This window comes from Misgurnus anguillicaudatus, chromosome 8, assembly GCF_027580225.2.
Source record: "Misgurnus anguillicaudatus chromosome 8, ASM2758022v2, whole genome shotgun sequence".
NCBI classification, from domain to species: domain Eukaryota; kingdom Metazoa; phylum Chordata; class Actinopteri; order Cypriniformes; family Cobitidae; genus Misgurnus; species Misgurnus anguillicaudatus.
The window spans coordinates 4,190,126-4,212,261 of NC_073344.2; the positions used below are offsets into that span (position 1 = coordinate 4,190,126).

At 40.8% G+C, this 22,136-nt stretch overlaps 1 protein-coding gene across 3 annotated transcripts in view; it reads left to right on the forward strand.

Moving 5' to 3' along the window:
* crocc2 (ciliary rootlet coiled-coil, rootletin family member 2) overlaps positions 1–22,136 on the forward strand; it is a 117,912-nt gene that overhangs the window by 73,204 nt on the left and 22,572 nt on the right. For all 3 annotated transcript variants that reach the window (XM_073870142.1, XM_055213078.2, XM_073870143.1), the window contains 11 exons: positions 3,435–3,665; positions 6,158–6,351; positions 9,394–9,521; positions 9,860–10,029; positions 10,653–10,832; positions 10,960–11,094; positions 11,177–11,320; positions 18,143–18,381; positions 18,584–18,743; positions 20,647–20,814; positions 21,022–21,400. In XM_073870142.1, the coding sequence (XP_073726243.1) occupies positions 3,435–3,665; positions 6,158–6,351; positions 9,394–9,521; positions 9,860–10,029; positions 10,653–10,832; positions 10,960–11,094; positions 11,177–11,320; positions 18,143–18,381; positions 18,584–18,743; positions 20,647–20,814; positions 21,022–21,400 (2,128 nt within the window). The remainder of the gene's footprint in view (positions 1–3,434; positions 3,666–6,157; positions 6,352–9,393; positions 9,522–9,859; positions 10,030–10,652; positions 10,833–10,959; positions 11,095–11,176; positions 11,321–18,142; positions 18,382–18,583; positions 18,744–20,646; positions 20,815–21,021; positions 21,401–22,136) is intronic.

A 22,136-nucleotide genomic window follows, 5' to 3' on the forward strand; every position in this document is an offset into this window, starting at 1 on the left:
GCTCCCCTTGTGATGTCAGAATGGGATAATAGCACCCCTTAATCTGCACTATCCAACCACAGCACTGCCATTTAGTACAGAGATCAGCTCATTTGCATTTAAAAGGACACACCCAAAAATGGCATATTTATGCTCACACCTACAAAAATGAAATTTTAATATGCTATCATAAATTATCTACTGTATATGATATTTTAAGCAAAAATGTCACATACGCACTCTGGGGACACCAAAGATTTATTTTACATCTTTAAAAAGGCTTGTGACATGTCTCCTTTAAAGGCCAGTTGCACTCACACCATGGCGGAGTCCCTATTTACAGGTACATGGCAGAGTTTCTAAGTGGAAAAACTGTTAGCAGATGAAGAGCACCAGTTTAAGATTGATGTTAAAAAAAATTCGTAGTTTTTATTTATTGAATTTTTTTGTAAAAAAGCTTTGGTTCTCAACAGGGTTTTAATTGCTGAAAAGGTATAGATACATGATCACTGTAATTTAAAATAAAAATGTTTACAAAAATAATTTATAAATATGTAAATAAAGGTTTTTACTCTAAGCGGCCAATCACACCAAACTCGTTTTACACGCTTACACGCATTTAAAAAAAAAGTTCAAATAAATGCAATATTTGCACTTTTTAAAAAGAAAATTCCGCTTGCTTACCAGGCTACAGGTTAAGCAGCTCTTCACGCCTCTAAAGTCCTATATTCTGTCCTAATTTTTGTCCAAGAGACACAATAACAATCTTTTACATTTTAATCCTACATTTAATCCTAAAATTTTTCATATTTAAAATGTTGCTGCTGCGTGTCCATGTGTGTGTAATAAGCTAAGTAAATGTGCATTGTCGTCCCATAGCCGCATAGTATTACTAATGCGCTTTTTAAATAACAAAAAATTGCATCATTGACTCAAGACCAGGCTTTTGTTGGTCAATGCCGCAGCGCACTAACAATGCGCCTGAGCACACGTCGCTTTCAGATCAGCACACCCTTGGGCTCACAGATGGCCGCAAATGCATTTGCTATTTAAACAAGGTGGCGCAGGACGTGAAAGTGATCAGTGATCAAAAACTAGCAAAAAAAACTTGCGCTGTATTGAACCAGGTTTAGGGCTTCATGTCTCATATAGTACATTGGTCCAACTTGTTAATTTGTGATAATACTTAAAGGTAAAATATATCATAAGTGTAACATCCTATTACTTGAAAGATATCACTGGAATAAGTAGCCGAAGTGTCTTAGTAAAACCCATTCCTGCACTCTAAAAAATGCTGGGTCATTGTTGACTCCTGCTGGGTAAATATTGGACAGAACACACCGCTGGGAATGCTATGTTGTTTCAATCCAATGGCTTTGTTATTTCAACTCATGTATGGGTAACAACAACCTAGCATTGGGTAATTTTTAACCCATTGGTGTGTTCAGTATTTACCCTGAAGGGTTTAAAAACAAGCCAGCATCTCTTTGAGTGTGTTTTTTTTTTTCAGAAATGTAAATGAAATATAGAAATACATTTAAAGGCACACCGCGGAACTTTTTGGCCACTAGGGGGCGCTAGACATGTATTTTTCACTCCTAGCGCCCCTAAAGGCCACAAGCGCCGCAGCACTGTCGCAAAGGAAAAGATCTGGCCAACCTTAAAACTAAACTAAAAACTAAACCCTTAAAACGCTAAACGATCAACATTTTGAGGCATCAGGGAGAAACGCAGTCATGTTACAACTTTCTGATGAGGAACTCGTGGCAGAAGCCATTTCTCAATCTGGAGGTTGCAGCCTCCGGATGTCGGATTTCTAAGCTGCATACGTCATCAAGACTGTCTTATTTCAGAATATTAACAATTATAAAGTTGACTATTATACTTAGTTAATCGTAAATTGTTGCAGTATGCTTATGACTTGCGAATGTAATGCTCAGTTTACCTTAATAAACCAGCTTGATGACGTATGCAGCCGGCATATTTGACCCCTGGAGGCTCCAGCCTTCCAATTGAGAAACGACCAGAAGTATTTCCTTGCCTTTTTCGAAACAAATATTGTTGCATTGTCTCTCTTACCCTCGCCACCAGGATTTTCCGCAATGGCGCTCGTTTTTACTCTCTTTTGTGTGAAAAAATTCTCGCTCCAAATCCAAGTAAACTGATGCGTTTAGGTCTGCCGCTTTGTAATACGTCACGCGAGTGACAGCGGAACAAATGAGGACAGCAAATGAGGAAGAGAGAAGAGAGACACTGTGTGAGTTTGAGCAAGTTTGACTGCTATAGCATCCTGGATTGTAATGTAAATACCATAGACAGTAAAAGAAAGATAAATACGTGAACACGTGAATGCAGCATCTGAATACAGGGAACTATATGCAAGATAATCGCCGTCATTTATAAAGAAGATCGCATTTATGTATGAATCAAGATTGTGAGTTTATATAAAAAATTGCTTTAAAGGGGAATCAAACCCGGGTCGCCCGTGTCATAGGTCCGTGACACTAACACGGTGCCACAGAGTCACATAATACAAGTTACTTTCTACACTCCTTCAGTAGCCTCCAGCAAAATTCACGTAAATAAAAAATTGTGTGGAGGAAGTGACGTATGCTGTAAAGCAGTTGAATTTTGTAGTTTTTTTGTGTTCTGGTTACTACCAGAAACCCTAAGTTTTAAAGTACGAGTAAAAGCGATACAGACCCCGTCAGGCTATGGTAGACATGTCATTCAACCTATTTAACTCTTTCACCGCCAGCGTTTTTTTTTTAAAAGTTGCCAGCCAGCGCCAGCGGATTTCATGATTTTCACAAAAGTGTAAGGCTTTCCATAAAATGTTCTTCTTCAAATATATAAACATACAATATACCAAATGAAAGAACAGACCCTCTGCTTTCAAACAAAAAAAACGGTTTCATCCTACCTTCAGCAGTTCTTTTGTAATCAGCTTTTGAATATGGGTAGGTTTCTGCAAAAACACCACATTTTGAGCAAAAAGCTGAGATAATTCCATTTTTGTGACGGACTTTTCATAGAGATCCCATTCAGAGCGATCTTTAAAACAGACACGGACATGCAGCAGCTTGCCATAGGGCAATAATTCCGGGTTTAAAAAGTTGCGGAATAACGGTATTGCGGAAAGACGGAAATACTCGTCATTGGCGGGGAAGCGTTTTCTCTTGATTGACGGGATATCTCGTCAATGGCGGGGAAAGAGTTAAAGTCGATGTACTATCACAAGGGTCTTGAAAATGTATTATGAAGGTTGAAATATTACATGGTGTCGCTTTAAAAAGCCTCGTTTTTTTTTATTGGAATAAATGCTTAACCAGTTTATTTTGTTGTACCTTACTAAAACAACTTTGATTGTAACTTCAGATTGTGTTGTGTACCTGTTGAACTGACAAGATATTATAATGAATCAGAGCAATTGTGCTTGATGTATTTGCTGGTAGGTGGAAACAGAGAAAGCAGAGCTTGGTGAACGCAGACGAGAGGCAGAGCTAGAGCGAGCGTCGGCCAGAGAGGAGATAGCTTATTTGCAGCAGGAGCTTTTAGACTTGACAGCAGAGAAGCGAGCTCTGAAAGCCTCACTTATTCACCTCCAAGAGGCCCGAGTGACCCAAGATACGGAGTACAACCTCCTGCAGCGGGAGAAAAACATAACCCTGGAGCAGCACACCCAGGTCAGCCCCTCTCTTTCTCAATAAATGATTGGGTGTGTGCCCCATTACCCACCATAATTCATAGCTCTCAGGTGTGCTCTGGTGGCTCTTGTTGTCACATTAAAAAGTCAAGGAAAGATATTGGACCCATCTGCCGAGGTACTCAACACCTTTCTCCAAGCGTCCCGAATATGAATCTTGGCCCAAGTGTGCTTTATGAGTGTCAAAGGAATTGAATGTGGGGAAGCATATAAGTGATCCTGAGTACAAATGAAGGAGAGTAAGACTGAAGGGATAGATATTACAGATGGGTAATATCACGGCGAGTGAGTGAGAATTAACCGAAAAGACAGTAAATTATAGGCTTGATCTGTCTGTGTCAGACTGTGTGGAATTCGTCTGGTCTTTAACTACACTTATAGAGTCATGTTTTACTGAGGTGCCACTACACAAAACTGTTTTCACAAACTGGTAACACATTACAAAACGGTTGTATTTGTTAATATTAGTAAATGCATTAGCATTCCATTTTAGTTAATGCTAATACAATTGTTCATGTTGGTTTATGTGATGAACTAATGTTAACAGTTACAACTTTTCATTTGAATAATGTATTAGTTATTAATAAAAGAGTTTGCAGCAATTCGACCTTGGGCGCAGTAAAGTTTGAGAGATATTATTATTAGATATTGCATATTATTTGTTCATTCTGTGTTGCCCTGTTTTTTACCTGCTTTTTAGTTTACCTTTTTACAAGGGTACAGACATTTTGTTTTCAAAATGCACAGAGAGAAAAGTTTTTACATTTCAGGACATATTTGGACTGATTTCACACTCTTAGAACGGATGTGTTAAAAACAACACAAACAGTGTTAGTTTAGGGACAACACACTGCATCTCAGAATACACACATTACTTTGTGATTATTGGACACTTCTAGCACAACTTGTGTTTTATTTTAACACAAAATAAACAAAAAATGACACATTCATTTTCACTTCATTTTTGCAAAAAAAATGAACAAAATTAAAGGTGCAGTGTGTAATTTTTAGAATGATCTCTTGACAGAAATGCAAAATAATATACAAAACTACAGTATATTATCAGGGGTGTATAAAGACCTTTCATAATGAACCGTTATGTGTTTATTACCTTAGAACGAGACCTTTTTATTTACATACACTGAGGGTCCCCTTACATGGAAGTCGCCATTTTGTGCCGCCACAGAAGCCCTTAACGGACATTTTTTTTACTAAGTTGTCTCCAACGATGACATGTTTGTCCAGTGGCGGCTACTGTAGCTTCTCTATAGCCCTTTTCACACAGAAATTCCGTAAAATACACGTAAAATGCATCCTGGATTTTTCCGGAATTTTTCCTGGATTTTTCTCTCTCCAGAAACAACTCGCGTGCATTTTTGTTTATGATAAGACTACAAAGGAGCGCGTGAATGCACAGTTCTATGCTGGTGAATGATCTCAGCTTCAGAGTGGATATTTGACAAGCTCCCTGATTTCTGCTTTAATACAGTTTTCAGACATTTCTCATCGTGATTGTTTATATGCATTTAAAACCCGCATTTTGAGGAGCTGAACAATATATCTCGTTGGGATGACATGCGGGTATTTTCGTTTATTATAGCTCCAATGAGCACGTGACGCGATATTCTTTAATGCTGCTGAATGATCTCCGTTTCAACGCAGGAAGTAACGAGCTAACTTACCTGATATCTGCTTCAGTCTAGTATGCTGACATTTCTCGTAGTGAATGTTGTAAATCCCTCATTTTAAAGAGTTGAACCAACTTCATGTTGCCATGACACGCGCGTCCTCACTACAGCACGTGTGTCATTGTTTATGCGTCTCATATATCATTTTCTGATAACTGCTTCAATCTAGTTTGCAACATTTCTCGTGGTGAATTTTCATATGCATTTTATCTCTCGTTGTAAGGAGCTGAACCATAACTTGTGTTGTGATGATGACGCGCGCGTCCTCACTTCGACACGCCCTTTACGGCATTCTAGTTCACACAGAGGGTTACCCGCGTATCTTACTAGGTCCTCTTTCCGGCAACGATCCCAGAAGATTAACGGAACGAGTTTTTGTTCACACAGACGCTTGTCTGGCAATTTTACGGGTATTTTCTAGGACCAGAGGTCTGTGTGAATGGGGTTTAAGTGTTTCAAAAGCGAGGGGTGAGCAGTGGACTAAGCCATTGGTTGCAATTCGCAACCTCACCACTAGATGCCACTAAAATTTACACACTGCACCTTTAACACATCCTTTTTTAGACTGCATTTGACAACGATTGACCACCTACCAAATCATTTAATTTTATTAGAGAAGTACAAGATTGATACTCATGGCATTTGTCTATTACATCTATTACTGTTATATGGCTATTTCTAAATTCAAATTAAATTTGTACTTTTGTATGTTACAAAAAGGTAAATCACATGTGTTCATCCAGACGATAAAGTGTGCTTGTGCTTGCATATGTGCAATATTTAGGTCAGTAAGCAGAAGCAAGCTCTGCAGGACCAGTTAAGCACATGTCACAAGGAAATGGAGCTGAATGTTGCCTCACTGCAAAGGACCTGCAAAGAGAGGGATGAACTGGCAAGAGACAAGGCCAATCTCACAGTGCAACTCACCTCAGAGCAACGCAAATCCAAGGCCCTGGCCCAAGACCTGGCTGCTCTGCGGTAAGTCAATGTGTGTTTTACTGTGAGTAGGATTTGGTGCATTAATATGTTTATATGGGCTAAGTGTTTGTATTTATGTTGGAGTTTGAAGTTGGCAGGAAAAGTAAACCACCTGTGTTTTCAGCTTTTTTTTAGTAATTATCAATTGGGTCTTTTTATGTAACTCTTCCTCGTTTCCCTAAGCCGCATCTGTAAGTCATTGTGAGGTTAAGCTTGTTTTGCAGTGTAAATCATCTCTAGAACATTTAATCTGTCTTTAGTAGTGTTGGTTAAGGAATGTACTATTTGCTATTTGAAGATGTTACTAAAAAATAACACAACACAACCCACTGTCTTTGTATTTGATAGATCCATCTATGACTTTGCCAACAATGTTGGATCCTACAGATTCAAGTCCAGTTCACTAGTTCTTGCACTAGGTCTTTCTTTGTCAAGGAAATTACTTGGCCCATTTAAAGGTTTCTTTGTACATTATTTAAACCCTGTTGTGAGTGAACACTTCTACTCAACCATACAGAGATGGAGAGAACAGCAGGTATGAGACAAAGTGATGATTTATCAAAATGAAGATAGTGTATTGACCCACAAGCAAGACTGAAAGAGACATTCACCAAGGGACTGTACCTTTAAGGAAGGGGTGGTAGATAATGACGAGTTCCGGTTTTAGGTTGTGTGTTTTGTTTTGATATCACTCGCTGTACTGTGTGATAGTAGTATTGAAGTGGATAGTAAAGCTGACTCAACGCATCTCCGTCTCTTGTCTCCTCATTTACTACACTCCACATTGGTGACCCCGACGCTAGTTGAACACGACTGAATTATGTCACACAACGATGGTGGTGAAAACACAGTGGGCGCGGCTAATGTCGTGGCTATCTACGCAGCCACCATTAAGTTACCAGACTTTTGGCAGCACAATCCACAGCCGTGGTTTCAGCACATCGAGGTACAGTTCCAGCTAAGAGGAATAACACAAGACGTTACGAAGTATTTCCATGTGGTAGCAACCTTAGATGCCTCGACGACGGCTAGGGCTATGGCACTGTTAGAGGCTCCGCCAGCTGACGGCAAGTACGACGCACTGAAAGCATTCCTGTTGAGCCTGTTTGAACTTTCGGAACTAGAGAAGGCAGACCGCCTGCTGTCCCTGAACGGCCTGGGCGACATAAAGCCATCTGAGTTAATTGAGCGAATGCTGGCGGTGCTGGGCGGGGCGGATCCCTCGTTCCTTTTCGCCCACATTTTCCTGCGGCAGCTTCCATCACCCGTGCGCACCGCACTGGCTAGTTCCCCCCTCACTTCCTCCAGAGACTACTGAGCGCTGGCTGTGGAGGCAGACAGGATTTTCCTTGATAACCGGCAGCAGTTTGTCCATGCACTGATGCCCACCCAGCGCACGTCTGCCACGTTTGTTTCACCCTCAGAGGACGACCCAGACACTGCAGCTGCGGTGATGGCCCGCCGACAGCGTGAGGACGGGTGGTGTTATTACCATTCCAGGTTTGGGGCCAAAGCTAAGCAGTGTCGTCAGCCTTGCAGTTTTGTAGCCCAGGGAAAAGCCAGGGCCGGCACTCATTATCAACCCGGCCAAGTGCGAGTTTGGACGGTCGTCCATCACTTTCCTCGGCCACCACGTCACCCCGCAGGGGGCAGTTCCCCTCCCTGCCAAGGTGGAGGCTGTCACCAGTTTTCCACGCCCACGCACGGTGAAGTCCCTGCAGGAGTTCCTGGGCATGGTGAACTTCTACAACCATTTCCTCCCCCGTCCGGCCCAGCTCATGCGTCCATTGTACCACTCCTTGCGGGGTAGGAGACCGGCAGACATGTTGAATTGGTCCCCAGAGATGATTGATGCGTTTGATGCATCCCGTCTCCGACCGCCCCAGTTGCTCTTACTACGGATGCCTCTGATTACGCCGTGGGGGCTGTGTGTGAGCAGTGGGAGAGTGGAGCCTGGCAGCCGCTGGAATTTTTCATCAGGAAGCTCCGGGACAACGAGAGAAAGTACAGCACCTTCGACAGGGAGCTCCTGGGTCTTTTCCTCGCCACCTGTGATTTCCGTTTCCTGTTGGAGGGCTGGCAGTTCACGGCTTTTGTTGACCACAAGCCGCTGACGTTTGCTATGGCCAAGTCTTCGGAGCCATGGTCTGGTCGACAGCAGCGTCAGCTCTCGGCCATCTCAGAGTTTACCACTGACATTCAACACGTGGCTGGCATAGACAATTTTTTCGCTGCCTGCCTTTCCCGGGTGGTCGCTTGTTCCGTCCACTTGGGCATCGACTATGCGGCCATGGCTGCGGATCAAACCGCTGACTCTGAGGTGCAAGCCTAGAGGACGGCCCCCACAGCGCTGCTCATGGAAGATGTGATGTTTGACACAGCCAACGCTACACTCCTCTGCTGGTAATTGCAGTGTTTCCCATACATTGATTTACTTGTGGCGCGCTGCCACAGAATCAACACTGTCCGCCACGAATAGATTTTTCATGATTACCATTTACATTTTTATTTTAATATTTAAAACGGCTTCATTCACTGTTGTTAGCGCTCAGGCTAGCGCTCAGCGGCACCCCTCTAGGGGGCGAGCGCTCTCTCTCTCTGACAGTATCTCTCTCACATGACACTGAGTAAAATAATTAAAAGTTGTAAATCAGAATTTTAGCAGTAGTAAAGTAACAGCTGGTTGGATTAAACATGAGGTGTTATTAGGTCGTGTTTAGTCACTATTTTATACTCTTTCTTTATGTGTGACAACAGAACAGATAATATGTGAAAATAGCATTCAGTTTTGTTAAAATACAATATAACAATCAATGAAACTATTGGGGTAGAAGACTGGTGTGGCAATCAGATGAAAGGGGGCCCTTGATGTTGCTATAGCCCCAGGGCCCAAAGTCCTCTTAATCCGGGCCTGCCAACAACATAAAATACAATGGATAACAGTTTAAATGTTTATTACCAACAACAACCTTTAAGATTCTTCATATTGCTCACTCTCTCATCATCTTTCTTTCTTGTTCTCTCGTTTCTTCTTTTGCTTAGAGCTGAGAGAGAGTCTCTAGAGTCGGGCTTGCTTGATGGACAGGAACTGGCCTCATCGCTAGAGGCTGATCGAGCTAAGCTAAAAGAAGAGAAAGCTATTCTACAGGAGGCCAGTGAGGCTTTGACGCGTGAGTGTCTATCCTTTAGGAGCCTCCACACTTCTCTCACTAACTTGGCAAACGCCAGCTGGCCATTGGGCCCCAGTAATAGCCCACAAGGGACCCATATTTTATCCCAGAACTGGGGAACAGCTGAGGGGTCAGTTAAGGTTTTCTCTAGAGCTTTACAAAGTCCCCTTACAGACAGCATCCACCATTGTCCTGTTTATTTGTTGGTGCTGTCACTACCTATTGTGCAATGCTGATTCCAATGAGCATTATAATTTGTTTCCAGCTTGTTGGAACTCATTTTGTCCCTAATGTATATTGTTATTAAGAAGCATATTTCTACTTTGTTTTTCGCACAGGTGAGCTGTCCAGTGTTCAGAGTAAACTAGAGCAGCAAATGTCCCGGGCTTTGCAGGAGAAACAAGCTTTGGAGTTAAAATTCGCTCAGGCTGAGAGAAATGCACAGCAAGCACTCATTACCATACAGCAAAGCCATCAGGAACAGTTACATGCTGAGCGAAAGTACAAGGTATCCCTGAGGTTCTAAGAGTTATCAAGGATGATTTATACTTCTGCGTTGTACCTATGGTGTAGGTTATGCCGAATGCAGAATGTATCCTTTAGGCTAACGCACAGGTCTTAGAAGCAGACCACAGCATCTGTGATTGGTCTGATTTGTAATGAGAGACAGTTCAGTAGGATGCAAGAGATGAAACTGAACACATACATGTATTCTTTATCTCATGGACATATTAGCTGTCTATTGAGGTTTCACCTTCTTTCACAGAAACACAGTTTTAATTATTGATCCAATTTTTATATGAATTAAATTGTGTTGTGTAAGACTATCTGCATTTACTGCATTGTATTGTGAGCTATAAATGTTGGACAGTGCACAAACCACCATGCAGCAACTACTGTTAGATTCAACACAGAAGCACGCTGTACTTGTTTCAGACACATTTATAACTGCTTTAGATCTGGGCCTTGACTATCAATTGGTCCAAGAAATCTCTGGCAGCGAAATTATGAATTGATATGCAATAACTCCAAACTACTAAAACTCTGCTGTAGATCAAGAGAGTATCAATTCCATTGAGTATTCAAACCATCTTTGGAATGTAACAAATGCACCTGCCCTGTGAATCCCAGGAACGCATGTTAGCAGAGTTGTGTGCACAGAGAAAGAAGGCAGAGGAGCAGCTGCAAGCAAAGTGTGAGGAACTGCGCATGCAGAGTCACAAGGAGCTGCAGCAGCTGCAGGAGGAACTGGCCAAACTGCAGCAACACTGCACAGACACTCTGCTACAGGCCGAGAGCCATAAACAGCAGGTGTGTACGCTTATCAATTTCTCGGAGGACCAAATATAAGACCTTTTCAGATCTACCTTTCCAAGTCTTATCAAATGGCTTGTCTAAATGTTAAATCAATAAGTTTGATGAAGTTTTTGAATGACAGGTCCTCTCTGAGAAAGAGGCTGAGAAGGCAACACTTAGCGAGCGCATACTTATGCTGGAGCGTGACATGGAGTCAGCTGGGCTTGAAAAGGATCGTATGCGTCGTGACTTCCTAAGCAAACAGGAGCAGGACAAAGTATAACAAATCTGAATAGATCTATGTTCTGCTTTGTACTATATAGACATTATAATATTTTTTCCTATTCTTTTCACTGTAGGACACAGTTTTAAGATTGCAGGCTGAGCTGCAGTCCCAGCGTTCTCGTTTTGAGGAATCTTTGAGTTCCCGTGAACATTCAGAGGGTAGCCTTAATGACCAGATCAGAGAGATGTCTATGCAGAAGCATGAAGCTCAACAAGAGGTCACACCAAAATTTACACTCACAGTAACAAACTTATCATCCAGAACACACGAATCATATAGCTCAAGAGAGCAGTACAATTCTGTTTGTGACATGGCCAAATAACCAACCTGTATGTAATAAGGGGTGTTAGTTGGTTTATGTACAGTAGGGCCAGGAGTCCACTTTGTACAAGAGGCAGTCTTTGGAAGAACCATTTAGCATAGACTTCTGTTGAACTTGGCATTGGTTAGTGCATATTGAGCATTCTCCAGATGCCACCAGTTTAATAAGTTTGCACACAGAAAGTTGTTTACATGATTGCATGTTGTGCTTGTATCCATGTGTGTACATTTCCACTTTTTAGGGACAAGGACAACCTGACCTCAGCACAAACTTTCAGTTACTGTACTGTAGATTCTACCAAAACCTCAGGCCACAAATTTAGTTGCTCCAACTGTTTAATCCCCAAGCATCCATCTCTGCGTGAGATTGCCTGCTCTCCATTCCTGTTTGATTATTTTTATTAACCCTCCTTGTACTTGCCCTGGTCAGACAATGACATATCACAAGCTGTAAGATGGTGTTAGGAATGAACAATGTAAGCCAGAAAGGGACAGAGGGGAGGATAAGGCTTTTTATGTTCTATTGTGAAAGCATCATAAAGTCCTAATATTTCTAACCCAGGACCGGTACTAGGCTTGCTGGACTGGGGGGCAGTCAGGCATTTTGCACTCAATGTAAAATATCCGGATCAAAATTATAAGCAATAACGTTAGTAAAACTTTGGACTGTTGGTGGTGCTAGCGGGTTTAACCTGATAAGGAACACTGTGCCGTACACGGTACACCCCCTCCCTTGCACGTGAGGCTGCATTACGTCATTGTAACTTTGAAGCATTAAATCTTCAAAATATACGGTCATGCGGCACATCGGGATTCCATTAAGCGCACACACAAAGCATAATATGATTTTTAGCAGTCATAAAACTGTGATCTAGTTGTTAGTTACCTGAACCGGGCGGCGCCGATTTAGGATATTTACTTATCTTCAAAATCTTCCCTTTATCTGCTTCGGTGAAATTGTCCAAAACAAATTGTTCATAAATCCCCAAAAGTCCAAGGAAATGGAATATCCAAGCCTTTAAATCCAAAACGATTTGTTCATCTCACAATCTTGACATTTCTGACCGAATTACGATAAAAATAGTGTATACAATTAGTTCACTAACGGACATTCGTTCGAATCTCGCTTTTCATTCACGACTTATAATGAATATATTCATATGTCACGTTTATTGTGCAACGTCTGAGGAACAAATACGCCCCCTTGTGGAATTTCAGCCGTTCCATAAGAGGCTACGATAGACACTCCAAATATGCTGTGGTGACTATTTGGACAAATGTGTCAAAACGTTATCCCCTTTGCCCAGGGAACAGCACCAGACAAAAGCACAAGCCCTAAAATACTGTAAGTGTATGTTGCGACGAGTCCAAAGATAAATCACACTGCTTTGTTCATAAAACAGCAAATTGTGCTGAATTTCCACCAACTGCGGAACGGCTGCGCATCCGCTGCAGAACGGCGGCAGAGTCAATCGGTTTAGTGTTAATTTTGTCACCTATTTTTTATTTAGTCTTAGTCTTAGTCTTGTGCATATCTTTTTTTGTTAGTCAAGTTTTAGTCGACTAAAAGTCTCATCATTTTAGTCTAGTTTTAGTCAACTAAAAGTCTTGTTATTTTAGTCTAATTTTAGTCAAAAGAAGACTTAATTTGTCTTAGTCAAGTTTTAGTTAAAACATTTTTGTCTTTTTAAAAATAAATTATTTCTGAGATTATTTCTGATAACCATTTCAGTCAAATAGTGTTACACACATCTCAAATATTGGTTAAATGTCATAGGGGTGGTTTCTCGGACAGGGATTAGACTAATCCTAGACTTAACCACTTTTAAGAGCTCTCCAAACTGAAAACAACTTGCACTGACATATCTTAAAATTAGGGCTGTCAAAATTAACGCGTTAATAACGCGTTAACGCAAATTCATTTTAACGCAATTAATTTCATTAACGCCGATAAATGCAACGCGCAATTTCTGTTTGACCCTTGGTCCAGCCCATAGTTGAATGAACAGAGACGCAGACAAATGGGATCCTGTCTGAATGATTCAAAGGTTTTCATAGAAATAAGAACATTAACCAAATCGTCTAGCAAATCCAATGCTCTAAATGCTCGTTGGACATCTGAAATGATCTATATTTATACGTCTGAGGTGTAACGTTCCCGTCCTCCTAATGCTTAATCTAATGCAAAGATGCGTCTCAATTCATTTTGGTTTCGCTTTTATGCATGACTTAGAAAATAGACTGCAGGACTTGCTTGATGTTAAAATAGTCATTAAGAGAGATAAAGTTCGGTATCTGATTATTGTTAAAGAGTTATTAAGAGCGACAAGACTCAAAAGCGATCTCCTCATGCTGACTGACTGACATCTGAAGCGCGTGCACACAGTGACACAGACGCGCGAGTGCGCGACCCGGATATATAGACATCTAAGTTACACAAAATTAAAGTTTTACAAATATCTGCTTTGATAAGAATTCACGCAGGTAGGATCTATAATCTGTTATGTCTTAAGTACATGTTTGGTTAACTGTTGGGTAAAAATATCTGATGTGTAACATTATATTAGATCACTTAGATTTTAAGCAGTCTGTCACAATGTCAATCAAACAAAAGAAAAAAAAGTTTAACATATATTAATGATGTTTTTGCTTTGTGTGTGCTACATCTTATAGTTTTATCAGTGATTTTAAGGTATTGATGTGGTAATTTATTGTATGGATGTGGTAATTTTTCTGGTAATTTAACTTTGCTGACTCTTTCAACTTCAAACAGGTGTAGTTCTGTCATATTTTGTTATATTCCACCAAATCATGCATTGTTCTATGTTTTAATAGAGAATGTCAAAATACGAACAACTATTTTTTTGAAAATTTGCTAATTTTCTACAGCACATGTCACAAATGATGTAGCATCAAATAAAAATGAAGAAAAAGAAAATTCTTCTTAAAGGAAAATGCATATACAAAGCAATGGCTTGATGGCTCTGTTAAAAATGTAAACAGGCTGTTGTTAACATGCATTTGCATAAAGCATCTATATATGTATATATGATCAGAGTATTAAAAACCTGAAAAGTGCTAAATTAGGGTAAATTTAGAACGGATAAAAATGTGCGATTAATTTGCGATTAATCGCGAGTTAACTCATGAAATCATGCGATTAATCTAGATTAATTTTTTTAATCTATTGACAGCCCTACTTAAAATACAACAGTGCCCTTTGTTTTACCTCAAAATGCACACAGGTAATGCTTTTAGTAAGGCATGTTTGTTAAAACTAGTTATATTTCCTAATTAAACTAAGGCTTAGTCCAGGATTAAGCTAATCCTGGTCCGGGAAACCCCCCAATAATCACTTGACAAAATATACTTGTTGAATGATGTTGAATGCAACTTTGTTAATGGCGGTGACATATCTCTATCGCGTGTAAATTGCGTCACCATTAATTCAGTGATGAGCGATAGAAAAGCACCCAGACAGCGATCAGTTACAAATAATAAGCTTTTGTCCTCACAATATACTGTACATTCAGAATACTTGAATAATGTTAGGTACATCAACGATGTTGGTAAATAGCGAATGTGGATCAGAAAGACAAGCCGTCTAAGTTACTGAAAACAACAGGTGCACGAGAATACTACACAAAAACATCAACACAATGCTGCATAACACTAAACTTTTTAGCTGTTTGTGAAATATTAATCATAATGTGTGTGGGCTTATTTTACACATGAGACTCTTACTGACCTGATCGTGTATGCCTTATCCATAGTAGAATCGCGCTGCGTGTGCAGTTGTTGAATAACAATATGGATTTAGGATTATTTGATGCAAAATCCCATGGAAACAACGAAGAAATATCAATATTTCTCATATGTAATACGTTTGTGGACTAAAACTGCGAATGGATGTTATATTGTGAATGCTTAGCATGGAGATTTCAGCAGTGCGAGCTTGTCTGGAGTTATGACAGAAGCGCAGTTTCATAATAAGAGCACGCAGTCTTTTTATGAATGAATTCATATTTAATTATGACCTCATTGCATAAAATGTACTAGAGACGATTATAGACAAAAATGAAGAGAGATTTTATCTTAGTTTTTATTTTATGCAAAACATTTTAGTCTCGTCTTTTTTCGTCAACAAAAATGCATGTTAATTTAGTCTTAGGGGCCAGTCACACCAAAAGCCCTTTAAACGCTTGCAAACGCAAGGCGCGACACACTGCCTTTTTTTAAAAAAGAGCAGTGCAACGCGGCTTTTCATATTGCTAAGCAACCACCGAGTCAGCTGTCTTGTCAATCAAATATTGAAGCGTGAGCGCTCTTTTGCCGTTTACTGTCATATTAGCAGAAACTTTCAAAAGAGGGTGCTTGCTCTGACCTTGTTTGATGGTGAGAGGTGCACAAACACGCAGGAGAGAGTGAGCGAGTGGAGTCCGGTTCTTCAAAGCAACTGTAAACTTCCCTCACCACAACATAAGGCCCGCCTCTCCCCTCATTCGATTGGACAATGGAAAGATGCGAATGACATCGGGCGCTTCTCTGCTCTCAGCGCTCCTTCAAAAACGCGTACGAGGCAGGCGGCAAAAAAACGCAAGGCCCGCATAAACAACGCGCAAACGCGCCCTGCCCATAGAATATCATTCAAAAAAGGCGCCTGCAACTGCCATAAACGCTTTTGGTGTGACTGGCCCCTTAGTCAGCGTTTTTGAACATTGCTGCAGTCTCGTCATCGTTTCGTCTTAGTCATAGAAAAAAGGTCATTGACAAACATATTTCGTCTCGTCTCGTCTGACGAAATTAACACTAAATCGGTTTCCATTCAATGTGAAATGTGTGTATTTCCACTGACTGCGTTCCGAATCCGTCAGAGCTCCGGCCATCCGCAGCCCTCCGGAACAAGTTTGCAAAGCTTCTATTTTTGCCGGATGCCGGACAGCTCCACAGGGCAGAGCCATGACTATACCGCATGATCATACCTGATCTTGTGTCATGATCTGGGCTGGTCCAGCAAAACGTCATAATTTAATGTCATAATGGGCAAAGACAGAACTAGATATTGTGCGATCATCACATAAATTTGCGAGACCTCATGGGTCCTCATCACTTCAGCATGCAGCCGCTCTTGCAACAAATATGGAACTGGTGGGTATTGGCGGACGGCGGAGTGCGAAGCCGCAACGCAAGCGGAGCCGATCTGCAGCTGCTCCGCGTTAGATATTATAATACAACGTAACATTATAAAGCATGTTACGTTTTACCTAACAATGACCTTGTGGAGTGGAAGCTCCTCCTGAACTAAAAAATCAGTAGATTTTTGCGTGTGAAGTTTTTCTCAAATGCTGAATGAGCTGACGCTGATGACGCCATGCACAGCTGTTACAATACTGTATATTTACTGAACCATCTTATAGAATTTATATCTATATATTATGCATGCTACAACCAAACTGCATAATCTAATTTTAATAAACAGAACTATGTCTGAAACAAACATGTTGAAAGCTGCTGAAGACTTACCATTGGCCGTTCTATTTGAATAAATAATAAGGTGAGTCTAAGAAAGGATTGGGGGTTATTTTGGGTATGTTTTACTTTAAATATAATAGTTTCATATTAATATGTGTTGGGTTATTACGTTTATGTAATAATGAATTGCATTGCATTTTTTCTGATATAAATTTTAAAGATGCGTTTTCTTTAAGTTACCGTCGTAGAGACTAGTAGTACTTTTGAGTGAGTTAAATACTACTAAAGATACCTCAGAGCTTTTTGTAAGACAACCAGACATTGGTGGGTGGGAGCTAATACAAATAGTGTTTGCCAACAAGGGATGCTATTTCTGAAAAGAGACACTTTGTTTTTTTATGGTTGGCTGGACATTTGGGGGAGCAGAGGAAAAATCTGGTGGGCAATGCCCCCCAGCCACCCATAGACCCGGCCATCAATGAATTAAACCGATGATAGCTTGGCACAGGATTATTTCTCTTACATCAAGATTTTTTTCGAGAAGAAATCAGCTTGTGTGGCCCTGTGAACTTGCACAAACACTGTTTTACACACCAGTCTACACCCACTTACACACCATATACAGAGCACTGATGTTTTTCATCATCGATGCTGTGTGTGGCAGTCTTTGGAGCCTGTCCTTTTTTACTCTGTTTCTTTTCTCTGTTTCTTTGCATTCTGGCAGCATTTTGAAGGAATGTGCACCGTAAAATGATTAACTGTAGCCAAGCACTTACCAGAATGTGGGTCATATTCCTGTGTGTTTACATGGGCGAGGAGTTTCATCTGATGAAAGTATACAAAAATGCGAACCAGCTTAACTAATCCTTGGGCATATTTCACATGCACTTTAAACACATTTTTTGAGTACAAATAATAATGTGCCCTGAGATCCAGAGTTGAAAGCACGCAGAATTCCTTGGATGAGCCTGATGCTCACATGCTTTGAGAAGCTGAATGGAACAAGACAGTGGAACTTTACTCATTGGCTGTGTTTCCATTGTATTCATCTCATGGAAAATGAAATTGAATTGTCCTGAGCAAAACAGTGCCACGTATGGAATATGACTGTTGGAAGTCTTTACTCCTTCTCTTGTGTTATCTTACCATTCTAAAAAATATTTTTAGTCATTCCGTTTCTCTCTTCTGTTTGTCTTTTTTATCCCTGTCTGAATCCTTACCTCTTCTTTATGTCTGTGTTTTTCAGGTACAGCGGTTGAGGAGGGAACTGAATGAGGTGGAGGAGAGCAGGGACTCTGGTCGTAAGGAGCTGATAGAGGCCCACAGAGAGCTGAGGGAGTGTTTGCAGAACAGGGACACCCAGCGGCAAGAAAACTTGGAACTAAAGAGGGCTTTAGGGGATGCTGAGAGAGAAAAAGAGACCATCCAGAATTCCAACCAAGAACTCCGAACAGATTTGAAGAGAGCGGAATTTGAAAACCACAGGTTTAACATACTAGTCTCATTAAAATGTGAATACCCAATATATTTTACGCCTGTGCTCGCTTGAGGTATAAAACATCCAAGCATCATTTGAGATGTGAACAACTTTTACAATAGATATTTCCTCCTCTGGCATAATTCTATGGGATAGCATATATATGGGCATCATAAATATAAATTCATGTTCCCCTTCTCTTTGTCTCAGTTTAAAGCGAGTGGGAGAGGAGAAAGATCAGAGGCTGGCAGTGTTGGAAGAGTGCAAATCCTCCCTCCAGCAGGAGGTGCTAAAGCTGAGAACCAACATGCGTGAACTTGAGAAATCTCGACTGCAGGCACGCAGAGAACTGCAAGAACTACGCAGACAGGTCCGGCATTATTAAGTTTTAAAAAACCTGATGAAGTCTTTTAAGTCATGTACATGTTAGGGATGGGAAGATTACCCGATTCAAATGGTGCATTTGGCATAAAATGTTAACAATGCAATGCATTCGTTTAAAAACTGTGCAAAATTAGCATTTGCACCCCGGTTCATCATTACTAAGATATCAGCACTCAAAGCGCTTTACATATGAAAGGGGGGATTCCTCTCAACCACCACCAATGTGCAGCATCCACCTGGATGATGCTACGTCAGCGATGACAGCCATATTGCGCCAGACTGCCCACCACACACCAGCTTATTAGTGGAGAGGAGACAGATTTACTAGTAGTAGATGCTATTTTCTTGTATTTTTTTATTAGGGCCCGAGCACCGAGGAGCAGGCCAGAATGGACTGTACCGAAAGATGCGAATGCCTATTGTTTCCTTAGGATTATTATTAGGGCCCGAGCACCGAGGATCAGGCCAGAATGGACTGCACCGAAAGGTGCAAAGCCCTATTGTTTTCCTTAGGATTATTATTAGGGCCCGAGATCCGAGGAACAAGCCAGAATGGCCTGCACCAAAAGGTGCAAAGCCCTATTGTTTTTGCTTTTATTTTTATTTTATTTTTTTTTTAGTTTGTGGGCAATTTGGGGGCCTTAACAACAACGAAAACTCTAGAAATTTGGCAGAGACATCAGAGTCGTCGGCCATTAGGACCGGGCAAAGGCTGGAGCTCGAGCGTGGCAGGGGGGCTCTGTAGCGCCCCCTGTAATGCAAAAACAAATATTGTTGCACATATCGTGCAAACATGAACGCACTTGTAAGAGAGTTGGTACTTATATAGTTCTAATTGACCCGAACAACTTTCGCCATCACACCTTTTTGCTCCACCCAACAGGAAGTCAGCCATTTTGGATGGTTTTAAAAGTGCATGCGGTAAACTTTCAAATACTCCTCCTAGGGAATTCATATGATTGACATTAAACGTGGTGAACATGATGCTGAGACATTGGACTTGCTAAAATGGTAAGGGATTTTTGATATCCCGAACTGTGCTGCCATGACGAGGCGACAAATTTATGTAGAAATCAGAGAAACAGGAAGTGTCTAATATCTAAGGTAAAATTGTCTTATTGTGATGACACGCGGGGTGTATGTTTGGCCAAGGACTCCGATCGCATTGATGTGCCTACTGTGAGTCTTTGGCATAGAGGCACCAACAGGCACCAGGAAGTGTGTCAGTCATGAAGGTGGATATTTTGACAGTCGCATGCGGTTAACTTTTAAATACTCCTCCTTGGAGATTCATGTGATCGAGAACAGATTTGGCCAACATGATGCCAAGACATTGGATATGTTAAATTTTTTATCTTGACAAGAGATGAGTTGCTACAACTTATAAAATGAAGTTGACATATTTCAACTGTATTTCATAAGTTATAACAACTAATCTCTAGCCAAGATAAATAAAAGTAAGTTGAAATGACTTGTAAATTGTATTTGATTAAGCAAAACAAATTATGGCACCAAAGATTTTTTACAGTGTGGTCTTAAATTATTCTTATAATGGTTTTCGAAGCTCATGCACAAATCCAATACCAGTTTATATTGCATAGCATCATATTTTTTCATTACATCATACATCGTTTTGAACCGAATCGAAATCGGGCCGCAGTGCATCGTATTGAGGTGAATCGCATTGCATCGGTAACTGCTTCATATGCATCTTTAATGTATTGCATCGTAGGCTATGCATCGAGTTATGCACATCCCTATTACATGTATGTAGTGCTAAAAAATTCATTACAGTTTTACATATAAACAAAATGTTATTGTTTGTACACAATGTACGTTAGGACCAGTGTGTGTTAAATTATACACAAAAACCAAACATATTTGTGCAGGTAAAGACACTGGAGGGTCAGTGCACTCAGCAAGGGCACGAACTGAGTGACATGCAAGCCAGACTGACCCAGGAAGAGCAAAGAGAAGAGGAAATGAGAAGAGATAGCTTTTCTCTCAGACAAAGAGTACTGGAGAGTGATGCCGGCAGAGAAGCAGCCCTGAAAGAGGTACAAACATAGACATACAAAGAGAAAAACACACGTTTTTACACACATTCAAGTAAGAAATGGGTATAAGAGGCCTTGCTGTATCGTAGACTAAAGCACTGCTTAAGCCATGCAGAGTGCCTGCAACCCCTTTTATTGTTAATAATCAGAAAGGACTGGAACTGACTGTTTAAACAACTGATACAACTGATGCTTGTATATCAACAGGTTGCAGGCCTGCAGCGACGTGTAGCTGAGCTGGAGGAAGCGCAGGACAAGGAGAGGGAGTTTCAGCAACAACGGGATGTCAGCCTTCAAGAAAGTCAATTAAAACAGCGAGAGGAGACGGCTCGTCTGGAGGGAGCACTGCAGGAAGCCCAAGCCCAGCTCAGAGAGTTAGGTCTGAAGGTCAGTCTAGCAGAAGCCCGGGCCCAAGGGCTGGAAGAACAACTGGGACAGAATGACGCTATACGGAGAGATCTCGAGCATAGGCTGAACATTCTCAGTTCTACTCTGAGACGTACTCTTGGAAGTGGAAGACGTTCACCCACACCTGGAGAACGTGGACGCAGCCCCCCACCATGGAGAACACGCTCACCTGTAAAAGGTACAGTATTTAGCAAAGATTAGTTTAAAGCTCACATAACACATGCTGTTTTAGCTAATATCATGTTAATCTTGAGTATGTATACAGTAGTATTATATCCTTCATACTGTATATCCAAAAAATCGTTAGTTTTATCTTATAAAACTTTATAAAAAGACAGATCAGCTGTACCGATTCATTCTCAATAAATCCAAGCTCCTGGAGGCATACCTTGTAGTTTACAATTTCAATCCAGCATTAAACAAACACACATGCACACCTCTGCTGCTACCCCGGATAAACAAACTATAGCCATTGTTCCCATAAGGCTAAGTTCTTTGGGTAGCAAGCTTATTTCCCTCACAAACAATAACACACTTCTTTGGTGATGTTGATTTCGTATCATCTCTTGGTTGGTGTGTGCGTGTGCTATTCTGGTTAAAGTGCCCATATAAGGACTTCCACTGTACTTCCTGCACTGAAATTGCCTTTAAAATAAATAAAGCAAGTTACGTATGAATCTTTTATGCTTAACAAAACTGAAACTTATATGAACCCTGGCATTCTGCACAGTATTATTCTGTTACCCTCCCAAATGTTTTTGCCTATGTTTAGCATGATAATTCCAACTCTTAAACAATGTAAATAAGTCAGGATACATGAAACAGCTTTAACCCCCTTTTGGGTCATGTGCTGCTCACACAGTGCTGCTCTTCTCATTTACATGTTTGACATGAAAAATTACATGAAAACATGT